Here is a 13304-nt window from a genome sequence, read left to right as displayed (position 1 = left end):
AGTCTAACAGATTTAACTTCTGATTTACCAGGGAAACTGTCATATGCTATTCACCTCCAAATTCAGAGTGCAGGGGTGGGGTGGGATTCTGAGGGAGAGGGGCAATGATCGTAACTGACCCTTAGGGAATAAATCTCATTGAAGTATATACCAGTAAGAATTCTGGGTTGCAGACAACGAAAACCATTGTGTTTAACTTGAGCAGAAAAAGAATTTATTGGAAGAATATAGGTAGCTCACAGAATTGACGGGAAACGCTGGAGAACCACTCTTGGAAAACTGGTGGAAACCGAGGAAGCTAGACTACGACCAAAATTACAGGCACGTTCTTCCAACTCCAGGGGAGCCGGAGGCTTACGTATGTTTCTGCCAGCAGGGATGCCTCTGAAAACTGGATCCCAGACATCCACGTAACTTCCATCATTCATTCCAGATTCAAAGTCTGGTGAGATCATACGACTGACAGGCTTAGTCTCGTGCCAGCACCCCGGCTGTCAGGCACCCAAGACAGTGAGTACATCGGACTTTGTCAGCTTCCCCAGCAGAAGGTGGGACTGTTTCTCCTGCCAGAACTCACTAAACCTGTGCAATGGGTTTGATGACTGAACACCAAATAGAAACACACATCAGAGGTCTACTACAGTCCATCTCTTTGCCTTTCCAACATCACAAATAACATATTCACACATGTTTTAAATGCTTCGTCCTGACATACTGCTATTATCTACCCCATCCAGTTTCAAGTCCAGGATTTCAGTGTTATGTCCATTTCTCGTCTGGTTTTGTAATGATCTTGCCTCAGTGGTGTGCAGCCCACAGACAAAACTGTGACTTCATCACACGCACCCCTGCCTCGCCAATATACAAGGAGAGAAAATAAATTATTAACTACATAAGCACACGCATGAGCCAGTGAGGAAGAAACTACAGCTAGAGCAGCGCTTTGCAAGTTTCCTTGGTGAACTTCAGGGCCCCAGGACAGACCAACTGAAGCAGAATCTGCAGGGTAGGATGTAGGGAGCAGCGTGTTTTATGTCCCAAAGCTCTGATTTCAAACCAAAACAAAACTACGGCAAATAGAGCCCTCAGTTCTGCCACTGGCCATTAAGCTAGATGGCTGTGACCTGTCACCAGTGCCACCTATTCCCTGTCTTCTCTGCTCAACCAGCACCTCAGCCAATCAGATTTCTTTACCTTTTGTGTGACCCAAGGATCTGAGGCTTGGGTGGCCTTGCCTCTATATGGTTGCAATAGTCTTTGCTTAATGTTTACAATTCAACATGGTGTGAGAGGTTATTCCAGGAGACGAGGTCCCCCAAGTTCTAGACAGAGTCCTCTCCCCACTCCCTTTTCCCCCGTGGCCATCAGGGCCCATCGCTACAGCTAGCACCTTAATAACCACTTCTTCTAACTCCTTACCTAGGGGCATGAGCTACAAATGGCCAGGAGGCAATCCCAACTTCCAGTTCAGAGAAAACACTATCTACCCCCTTATACCCGACTCTGGGTACAAAAATTAGCATACCAGCAGAACCTGGAATCGTGCAGATGGATGGAAAGCAGCGAAGGATCTCAGGTTGTATCTACTTGTCTTGCTTGCAGTCTTGCTGCAGTTTCATGGATGCCTGGAGACAGGAGACTCCCAGGTCAGAGACAAGAGACCTTACTACAGCAAAGTCGTGGCCAAACGGTCAGCACATTCACGCCAGCTCCTAGAGCCTCATTTCCCACAGTGATGCTGCGGGCCAAGTGAGGTGTGTACACGCGATGCAGGACCAGGGCCAAGCAGTTTGGATTGCATTACAGGAGAAGAGTCCAGAGCCAAGGGCCAAGCCATTTTTGAACAAGCAGCACACAAGCCAGTTCTTTCCCCCAGGAGAGCAGCAGTTAAATGGTAGCAATGCTCTGGTTGCCTTGACCTATTTAGATGCCCATATGACCAGATACAGAAACTGCCCAGTATCAGTTGGGATACCCGGCAATGATATGCAGGGATGCTCGGGACCCATGGCAGACTGTGTCCCCCCATGATGGAAAGCAAAATACATGGGCAGAGGGTGTGAGACGTCACAACAAGAGGCCAATCCTCTCTGCTACTCTTTGGAGCCTGTTATTCTGTCAACAGGAGAGCTATCACTGAACACTGTTAACTCATTTGGAGCATATGCCAAATCCTTTAGGACAGCATCCCAGAGCATTTTCTCACCTGGTTCCAAGAGTAAACCTTTAACAGGGCTGTCCTACAAGACCAGCTGCTTCTGATCTGATGGGATACGTCGTGAGACTGGTTTATCCCACAGGCATCTGTATCCACAGGAAACAATGTTGGATGGGATGCTACATAAAGTGTATGGAACACAAGGTATTCAGTAAGTCCACAGGTGAAGTGTTAAAGGAAGCATAGGTCAGGGAAAGCAATCCAAACCCAGAATAATTGTCTATTCCTATAGAACACATTGCTATCTCCTTCATTATAGTAGAGTCCCTTGTAACCAAAGCTGCCACCAGGCTATTCCATACTATATCAGGGATCGATCGATCGGGTTGGGCACTGCAAGTAGTGGTGCTAGCCCATCAGTCTTGGCAGGGGGGAAACTGTGGTAACACATGCACGTCTCCATGCCACCATGGCTCCCTTGTTAGGGGGCCACTGAGCAAACACAGCTGGGGTGAGGGGAGGAGGCTAAGCGACGCCTGCAGGATGGTCATGGTGGTCAGTAGCCTCTAAAATGTCTGTCAGTGATCCCCACCTGCTGGCATTCACCCCCGGTGTAATCCCCTCCCGTGGAGGTGAGCTGGATCTGCTAATTCATTCACTTCTTTTTTTTTTTTTTTTTTTTTTTGCGGTACGCGGGCCTCTCACTGCTGTGGCCTCTCCCGCTGCGGAGCACAGGCTCCAGACGCGCAGGCTCAGCGGCCATGGGCTCACGGGCCCAGCCGCTCCGCGGCACGTGGGATCTTCCCAGACCAGGGCTCGAACCCATGTCCCCTGCATCGGCCTGCGGACTCTCAACCACTGCGCCACCAGGGAAGCCCTCATTCACTTCTAATGACAGAGTTCAGCAAAAGTGATGGGCTGTCACCCCTGAGGTTAGATTACAGAAGGACTGTGGCTTCCATCTCGAGCAGTCTCCCTTGTTCTCCTGCTTGTTCATTCCGTGGACACCCAGCTGCCATGTTGTGAAATGACCTTTGGAGAAGCCCACGCAGCATGGCACTGAGGGAGGCCTTCAGTCCAAAAGCCACAGGGAACTAAATCCTGCCAGTAATCATGTGCGTGAGCTCGGAAGCTGATCTTCCCCTAGTCAAGCCTCCATGCGAGACAGGAGTCCCGGCTCACAGCTTGACTGCAACCTCATTTAACACCTAGAGCCAGAGGCACCCTGGCTCCTGGATTTCGGACGCACAAAAACTGCGAGAGAATAGATGTTTATTGTTTTAAGCCCCAAAATGTTAGTATAATATGTTAGACAGAAGTAGATAACGTGCAGTAATCTTGTTCTGATTAAGAGCCCTTTTGCCATGGGAGTCTTCTTTTGAGCACTCAATGGGACCCAAATGTTCTCATGCTTTGGGGTCATTTGGAGAGGTCCTAATTCCAAAAAAAACCTATTCCAAAACCTTTACATTTTCCCAGTCCCTGACCACTTGATTTCAGTGCCCGTGAATTGATGTAGATCTTTATCTCAAGCTATATCTCCTTCCAGGCAAAGAGTATAAGATAAAGTTCTGCCCTCTGGGAGGATATTTTTTCTCTCTGCTGTTCCCCGAGGGCCTCTGTTAAATGTAGCTCGAAATGCCAAAGCAGTCATTTGCCAGCTGGTCAGTATATCGAGCAAAGCCCTCTGTAATCCAGCTTTGAATTTTTTCCTCTGTCAGCTGGTCACAAGGAACTCATCACTAAGCTGTAGATATGAACTAAGGGTGAAAAGTGTGTATGTATGTAAGCTACCGAGCTACTTGCTAATGAAAGCTGCTTGGGTTTTGGCTCTGGCCGCGTTCCGAATATACCACTGCCTCCTGGTGAAAGGAGTCCTTATCTAGGGGGACCAGATTATTCCGGTTCGTGATGAGAAACTCAAATTGTATAGCCACCTGATATTACTCGGTCAGACATCACCAGGGCCCGAGGGCTGGCCAAGAACTTTCCTAAAAAAGAAAAAAAGGAAGGAATGAAGGAAGAAAAACAAAAAACCAGAAGGACTGCAGTGTGATTCTGTGCAGACTTTCCACAGGTCCCATGAAGCCTCCTGACCTGCCACCCGTGCTCCGAACACGGCAGGAGCCGCTGGAACCGGAGGGCGGATGCGCAGCGCTCCTTCCCAGCAGCTGGACCAGATGACAGCCTCTGCTCTGGGCTGCACCCAAACGTCATCTTCCAGGCCACCTGGTCAGTGGGTCAGAGTTCACTGAACAAGCAGAAAGGTAAAACAATAAAGACGGAGAACTGAGGGGGAAAGAAGCCTATTGCACAGGCAAAAGAGTAGAAGGTGCCCACTCTTTGTGGACTGGAACAGCGAGCTTCCAAGAGACCTTCGCCTCAGATTGAGAGGAACAAACGGAAGCATTCCCTCATCCAACTTCAGCCATGATTTGAGGTTTTCATCAACACGAGGTTCACGGTAGTTTGGGTTGTTCTTCACGAGAAGGCCGAGCCGCTCCACTTTTTCCTGCAGACAGCCTGGTGCTGGAGCGCGGGTTCCCAGCGCTGGCTACGGAGGCCCCGCCCGCCCCGCGCGAGGCCCCGCCCACCAGCGGAGGCCCCTCCCCTCCCGCGGGGCGTGCCGGGAAGATCCGGCTGTTGCGGGCGCCGCGGGAGCGGGCGTCATGTTTGTGCCGGGTTTCGCCTCGTTGCTGGGCCACATCCCGGCCACAGCGTGGAGAGCGGCAAGTAAGGCGCCCGGCCCCGAGGCCGAGGTCGCGGGCGGGGTCGCGAAGGCACGGGTGCCTCGGGAAACGCGTCCGGCGGGGCAGCGGCGTGTCGCGGGCTCGGGGGCCCCGGGCCTGCCGAGTCTTCGTCCGGCACGGCCACCGCGCTCGTCCCCGGCAGGTCCTTCCCGCCCGAGCTGAGGGCGGGACCGGAGCTGGACAGTCGCTGGGCCCCGCTGGCTGGACGCCTCCTTCCCGGCGGCCACCGCGATGGCCACGAAGCGGGGCGGGCGTCCGGAGAGTCCTGGGGGGTTCGCAGGGCGTGCTGCATCTGGTGCGCGTGGAGAGTGTGGAAAAGCGGGCCCTGCAGCAGTGGAGTCACCACTTGCTTATTTAGTTTATTTACAGCGAAGACGATCTCTGGCAGTCTTCAGTACTAAAAGTGGAAAAGTGCAGAATTTTGGAAAAGTGGGCCGAAGGCAAATAAGTATAATAAAAACTAGGTGAAGCCAGGAATTGTTCCTGAGAAAGTATGCATGTTTTCAGTAAAAACCAATCTTTTGTAAAACCCGTTTTTGCTGGAAGACTTTCTCGAAATATTACAGCCTTAACCCACAGAGTATTCTAAGCCTAGTTTTAATTTAGGACATCCTGGAGAAATTGTGTTAAGTTGAAGACAATTCCGCCCCTCCTCCTGATGGGCCCCGGATTTCTATAAAGTTTGTTTTCCTTTCTGTAATCATCTCTCCCCAGACAGACTACCTGTTAGTTGTAAAAATTTTAAATGAGCCAGAAATGAATAATATATAAAGTAAAAGTCCCATACTATCCAAACCTCGAGGTAATAACTGGGTAAAGCTCCGTTGTGTGTTCATTCAATATACCTTTTTCACTGATGTTCAGAACTGAAGAATGAAGTGTTTCATACCAAAAGTGTACATAACACGTGTGAGTTATGAAGCAAAGCCAACGTTTATGAATCCGTTCTCCAGTTTAAGAAATAGAATATTTCCATTACCAAGCGGCTACCTGCTTCCTAAGATGCAGTAGTGTAACTGCAAGCTTTTGATCTTTATAGAAAGGGCTTCATGCCGTTTGTATTTATTTTACTTGCTTTTTTCAAGTAACAGGTTTGAGATTCATCCATGTTGATATGTGATGCTGTAATTATTCATTGAGTTATGAGAGTGTATCATACGTTTTTCCTTTCCTCTTCTCAGTGGACATTGTGTAACTCTAGAAGCACCAGGATTGACTGCTACACATCTTGTGTATATTGTAGGGCTACTTGCACAAGGAGTTGAATTCCTGGAATATGTGGCCTAGGCCTGTTCAGTTTTACAATATGATGGCAAGCTGTAAAGGCATTTTCCATTCCTACTGGCTATTTATACTTCTACCAGCAGTATTAGAGTTCCTGTTGCTCCACGTACCTGCCAACATTGGATAGCATCAGAAAATTTAATTTTTGTCTGCCTATAGGGTGTTGAAATGGTATTTCATTACGATTTTGCATTTCTCTGATTAGAGAAGTTAAACATCTTTTTGAAAGTTTTTCGCTTGTTTTGATGAAATATCTCTTCATTTTCTTATTGGGTTGTTTGTCTTTCTTATTTATATTCTTTACGTGTATTTGACCACTGTACCTTTTTTACTTATGTAAATGGAAAATAGCTCTGTTTGAGGGTGGAGGGAATGAAAAGTGCTTGCTGAAGTGAGACGGCATCTTGTGACTGAAAAACACGGCAGGCAGGTTCATACAATCGGTGAATCAGTTTATCATAGGGTAGCTTAACCTGTAGAGGCTGAGAGCAGGCGGACAACCATCAGGAGGAATTAACAGCCGCGCTGCAAACCGGGAAGGGGGCCATTGGGACAGTTTTATGGTTGACCTAGACTATGGAGGTATGTGCTTGGAAACAGGAAGTGCGTTCCTAAGATTTATGAGTGGGTAACTGGTCTTGTGGGTGCCCCGGATATGTCAGCGAAGATTTTCCTCATTGTTTGGGGACTAACAGAGTATAGAGGCCACCTGATCCGAATGATTATTAAACAATGTCGATTAACTGCTAAGCCCTTGACAACAGAGAGTGATTTACTTCGCAGTACAGTCCTGGGTAGGGTCAGCAGAAAGCCTACACGGGCCCAAGATGGCCTCACTTATGCTAACGGGCATACAAGCTCAAGCTCAGTTTGTGGGCTGCTTTTGTTACTCTTATGGTGTCTTTGTAAGAATTATCTTCAGCAGTAGACAGAATAAAATAATGGATCTGATTGTACAGTCACACAGATTCAAAGCAAAGGTGTCTTTTGATAAACAGGTATTCATAATTTTATTATAATTTTGTCTTGATCTTTTTGTTTATTGTCTGTGCTTTGTGGTCTTTCTTAAAGCCTTCCCTACACTAAGGTCATAGAGATATTCTTCTGTATTTTCTCCTCAGAGGTCTATAGTTTGGCTTTTTACATTTAAGCCTTTATTCTACCAGGAATTGATTTTCGTTTATGGTGTGAGGCAGGAAACCAATTTCATTTTCTTCCCATGTCAGTAACCAGTTGTCCCAGGTCCATATATTGGACCTTTCCCCCCTGATGTAACGCAGCTGTCATAAATCAAGTTTACATATGCATATGCAGGTGAGTTTATTTCTTGGCTCTCTTCAGTTCCATTGATCTGTTTGTCTCTTCCTGTGATGTAACACCTATCTTAATAACCATGCCTTTGTAACAACTCTTTATGTTTAGTAGGGTAAGTCCTTTCATCTTGTTTTTCAGAAGTGTCTTGGCTATTCTTGGATATCTGCTTTCCATATAAAATCCTTAAAAAAAAAAAAAAAAAGGCCCTGTTGGGATTTGGTTACAACTGCTTGATATTTTTTAAGACTGTCATTTTCTGATTGCTGCTTATGTATAGAAACACAGTTCACTTATTTATTGATTCTGTGTCCAGTAACCTGGCTAAATTACTTTATTAATTTAAATAATTTATTTGCATATTTTGGTGGGGCGGTGCTAGGTAGACAAAAATATTGCCTGCAAATAATGAAAATCTAGTTCTCCCTTTCCAATCTTTATATCTTTTTCTTTTCTCTTGTTTTTCTGTCCTTGCTCAGATTTCCAGTACCATGTTGAGTAAAAGTGGTGATAGGCGTACTTGTTCATAATTGGAAAGGAAATATGTTCATATTTCATCATGTAATATTAGCTGTAGGTGTGCCCTTTATTAGGTTAACGAAGTCCCTTGCCATTTCTGGAAGGATTTGGGGGGTTTTTTGTTTATGTAGTTGTCTGTTTTTTAAGACAGAATAAATGTTGAAATTTACTAATTCATTTTTCTTCATCTTGTTTGTTAATTCATTTTTCTCCTTTAATATGGTGGGTTGGTGAATTATAAATTTTTCTAGTGCTGAATGACTCTTGCATTTCTAGAAAATATTTAGATTGATCAGGTTGATTATATTATTAATATAGTGTTGGGTTTGGTATGCTAATATTTTGTTTAGAAGTTGGCCTGTAATTTTCCTGTCTTGCAATTTCCTTTTCTGGTTTTGAACTTGAAGTTATTCTATCCTCTTACAATGAATTCAAGAGTCTTCTCATCCTTTTCTCTTCTATATTAGATTTTTTTTTTAACATTGAAATATTCCGTTCCTTGAGTGTCTGCTACAATTTGCCTACAAAACTGTCTAGATCTGCCCTTTTCTTTGAGGGAAGATTTTAAATTATTGGTTATTTTTGTAATGATTATTGTGGTATTTATCAGATTTTCTCTTATAAAGTCTTTTTTGATAAGTTAAATTTTTTGAGAAAATTGTTCATTTTGTATACTTTAAATATATAGGCATAAAGTTCCTGGTTTGGGGTTTTTAAAAAACTTTTGTTGTATGTAGCTATGTACTCCTCTTTTACTCATATTATTTATTTTGCCTTCTCTTGGTTTTTTGGGGTGTTTTTGTTTTTGTTGTTGTCATTTTCATATTAGCTTTACCAAAGACTTCACGGTAGTTTTAGTCTTTTAAGAGAACCAACTTTTGGTTTTGTTGATCCTTTTAATGTCTTTTATTTATGTTATTATTTTCTTCTCTTATTGTTGTTATTTTCTTTCCATTTTCTGTGGGTTCCCCCCCTTTTTTTTTTTTTTTTTTTTTGGTACGCGGGCCTCTCACTGTCGTGGCCTCTCCCGTTGCAGAGCACAGGCTCCGGACGCGCAGGCTCAGCGGCCATGGCTCACGGGCCCAGCCGCTCCGCGGCATGTGGGATCTTCCCGGACCCGGGCACGAACCCGTGTTCCCTGCATCGGCAGGCGGATTCTCAACCACTGCGCCACCAGGGAAGCCCCCCCCTTTTTTTTAGAAGATGTGGAAATGGTGCATCTCACATGTCTTAGCTCAGGCTGCAATAACAAAGTACTATAGACTGGGCGGCTTAAACATCAAACATTTGTTTTTCACAGGTCTGGAGGCTGGAAAGTCCAAGATCAAGGTGCCAGCACATCTGGTCTCTGGTGTGAGCCTGCTTTCTGGTTCGCAGATGGCTGTCTTCTTGTTGCATCCTCATGTGGCAGAGAGCAGAAGGCCCCTGCAAGCTCTCATAGCCTTTCTTGTAAGGGCACTAATTCACCATGAGGGCTCCACCCTCATGATCTACTTGCCTTCCAAAGGCCCCATCTCCTAATATCATCACATCAGGGGTTAGAATTTCAGCATATGAATTTGGGGGGTGGGGGGTTGGGCACAAACCTTCCATCCATAACATTGGTCCTTTTTTTTTTTGAACCATAGTAATGGTTCTCTTCATATAAACAGCATACGGCTAGATTTTGGTGAGTTTTTATTTTGAAGTCCGACAGCATACCTTTTAACTGGAGAGTTCAATACATTTACAATTACAGTTACTGATAAAATTGGCTTTATTTCTACCATCTTATTTTTCACACCTTCTATTTGTCATACTTTGAATTCAGTGTTTGCTTTTTTCATTTGTTTCCTCTGCTGGAAAAACAGGAAAAAAATAAAGATACACACTGCTTTTTATTGGTTACCCTTGAAATCTAAATGCATGCTTAAGGAAGTCGAAAGTTAATTAATATCTTTATTCTCCTAAACAGTACAAAGCTTAAAAATGCTTTGAATTGACTCCCCCTCCACCTCTGTTGTTCAGCCTTTTAGGGGTGTGTGTGTGTGTTGTGTATATGTTAGGGTGGAACTGTGTAGTAACACAAATCAACACTGTTATTACACTTTTATACAGTCAACATATAAAACTTTAATCTTCTATTTTATCTCTCACTTTTTTGATCACTTTCTTTTTATAAATTTATTTTCTTTGTGATGAGAACTCTTAGGATTTACTCTTTTAACAACTTTTAAAATTTTTATTTATTTATTTATTTATTTTTGGTGCATTGGGTCTTCATTGCTGCATGTGGGCTTTCTCTAGTTGCATTGAGCGGGGGCTTCTCTTTATTGTGGTGCCTGGGCTTCTCATTGCGGTGGCTTCTCTTGTTGCAGAGCATGGGCTCTAGGCACGTGGGCTCTAGAGTGTGGGCTCAGTAGTTGCGGCGCAACTACTGGGCTTAGTTGCTCTGCAGCATGTGGGATCTTCCCAGACCAGAGCTCAAACCTGTGGCCCCTGCATTGGCAAGTGGTTTCTCAACCACTGAACCAACAAGGAAGTCCTTGGATCAGTTTCTGAAAGTACATTGTTTAGAAGTTCCCTTTGGTGACAGTCCTGTGATAAAGTTCTGTGGTTTTTAAAAAATATATATTTTATTTTTAATCTGAAAATATGGTTTGTTTTATTTCTCTCTTGTTCTTGAAAGGTAGTTTCAGTGGCAGCATCATTTTCTCACAGCTCTATCTCTTCTGTCTTTCATTATAGCTATTGGGAAGTCATCTGTCTAATTTTTGTTCCTTTACTAGTAATATGTCTTTTATCTGACTGCTTTTTTAGATCTTCCTTTAACATTGGGTTCTTCATTTTACTTTGTGTTCACGTGATTATTTTTGTTTTTCTTTTTAATATAATTTTATTTATTTTTTATACAGCAGGCTCTTATTAGTTATCTATTTTATACATACTAGTGTATATATGTCAATCCCAATCTCCTGATTCATCCCACCACCACCACCACCACCACCCCCGCCACTTCCCCCACTTGGTGTCCGTACGTTTGTTCTGTACATCTGTGTCTCTATTTCTGCCCTGCAAACTGGTTGATCTGTACCATTTTTCTAGGTTCCACATATATGCGTTAATGTACGATATTTGTTTTTCTCTTTCCGACTTACTTCACTCTGTATGACAGTCTCTTGATCCATCCATGTCTCTACAAATGGCCCAATTTCGTTCCCTTTTATGCCTGAGTAATATTCCATCGTATATATGTACCACATCTTCTTTCTCCATTTGTTTGTCGATGGGCATATAGGTTGCTTCTATGACCTGGCTACCGTAAATAGTGCTACAGTGAACATTGGGGTGCAGGTGTCTTTTTGAATTATGGTTTTCTCTGGGTATATGCCCAGTAGTGGGATTGCTGGGTCATATGGTAATTCTATTTTTAGTTTTGTAAGGAACCTCCATACTGTTCTCCATAGTGGCTGTATCAATTTACATGCCCACCAACAGTGCAAGAGGATTCCCTTTTCTCCACACCCTCTCCAGCATTTGTTGTTTGTAGATTTTCTGATGATGCCCATTCTGACTGGTGTGAGGTGATATCTCATTGTAGTTTTGATTTGCATTCCTCTAATAATTAGTGATGTTGAGCAGCTTTTCATGTGCTTCTTGGCCATCTGTACATCTTCTTTGGAGAAATGTCTATTTAGGTTTTCTGCCCATTTTTTGATTGCGTTGTTTGTTTCTTTAATATTGAGCTGCATGAGCTGTTTATATATTTTGGAGATTAATCCTTTGTCCGTTGATTCATTTGCAAATATTTTCTCCCATTCCGAGGGTTGTCTTTTCATCTTGTTTGTAGATTCCTTTGCTTTGCAAAAGCTTTGAAGTTTCATTAGGTCCCATTTGTTTATTTTTGTTTTTATTTCCATTACTCTAGGAGGTGGATCAAAAAGATCTTACTGTGAGTTATGTCAGAGTGTTCTTCCTGTGTTTTCTTCTAAGAGTTTTAGAGTGTCTCACCTTACATTTAGATCTTTAATCCATTTTGAGTTTATTTTTGTGTATGGTATTGGGGAGTGTTCTAATTTCATGCCTTTACATTTGGCTGTCCAGTTTTCCCAGCACCGCTATTGAAGAGACTGTCTTTTCTCCATTGTATATCCTTGCCTCCTTTGTCATAGATTAGTTGGCCATAGGTACGTAGGTTTATCTCTGGGCTTTCTATCCTGTTCCATTGATTTATATTTCTGTTTTTCTGCTAGTACCATATTGTCTTGATTACTGTAGCTTTGTAGTATAGTCTGAAGTCAGGGAGTCTGATTTCTCCAGCTCCATTTTTTTTCCCTCAAGATTGCTTTGGCTATTGGGGGTCTTTTGTGTCTCCATACAAATTTTAAGATTTTTTGTTCCAGTTCTGTAAAAACTGCCACTGGTAATTTGATAGGGATTGCATTGAATCTGTAGATTGCTTTGGGTAGTATGGTCATTTTCACAATATTGATTCTTTCAGTCCAAGAACATGGCGTATCTCTCCATCTGTTTGTGTCATCTTTGATTTCTTTCATCAGTGTCTTATAGTTTTCTGAGTACAGGTCGTTTACCTCCTTTGGTAGGTTTATTCCTAGGTATTTCATTCTTTTTGTTGCAATGGTGAATGGGATTGTTTCCTTAATTTCTCTTTCTGATCTTTTGTTCTTAGTGTATAGGAATGCAAGAGATTTCTGTGCATTAAATTTGTATCCTGCAACTTTACCAAATTCAATGGTTAGCTCTAGTAGTTTTCTGGTGACATCTTTAGGATTCTCTATGTATAGTATCATGTCATCTGCAAACAGTGATAGTTTTACTTCTTCTTTTCCAATTTGTATTCCGTTTATTTCTTTTTCTTCTCTGATTGCCGTGGCTAGGACTTCCAAAACTGTGTTGAATGTTAGTGGCAAGAATGGACGTCCTTGTCTTGTTCCTGATCTTAGAGGAAATGCTTTCAATTTTACACCATTGAGAATGATGTTTGCTGTGGGTTTGTCATATATGGCTTTTATTATGTTGATGTAGATTCCCTCTGTGCCTACTTTCTGGAGAGTTTTTATCATAAATGGGTGTTGACTTTTGTCAAAAGCTTTTTCTGCATCTATTGAGATGATCATATGGTTTTTATTCTTCAGTTTGTTAATATGGTGTATCACATTGATTGATTCATGTATATTAAAGAATCCTTGCATCCCTGGGATAAATCCCACTTGATCATGGTGTATGATCCTTTTAATGTGTTGTTGGATTCTGTTTGCTAGTATTTTGTTGAGGATTTTTGC

The 13304-nt window shown here is 43.1% G+C and overlaps 1 protein-coding gene across 3 annotated transcripts in view; it reads left to right on the top strand.

Annotated features, from left to right (window-relative positions):
• Positions 1–4774: 4774 nt before the first annotated feature.
• Positions 4775–13304, top strand: part of SMAP1 (small ArfGAP 1) — a 220853-nt gene continuing 212323 nt past the window's right edge. For all 3 annotated transcript variants that reach the window (XM_067011371.1, XM_067011370.1, XM_067011368.1), the window contains exon 1: positions 4775–4891. In XM_067011371.1, coding sequence (XP_066867472.1) covers positions 4828–4891 — 64 coding nt within the window. In that variant the 5' untranslated portion in view covers positions 4775–4827. The remainder of the gene's footprint in view (positions 4892–13304) is intronic.

This window comes from Kogia breviceps, chromosome 13 (assembly GCF_026419965.1).
Source record: "Kogia breviceps isolate mKogBre1 chromosome 13, mKogBre1 haplotype 1, whole genome shotgun sequence".
NCBI lineage: Eukaryota > Metazoa > Chordata > Mammalia > Artiodactyla > Physeteridae > Kogia > Kogia breviceps.
This window is presented reverse-complemented; position numbering and strand designations above follow the sequence as displayed.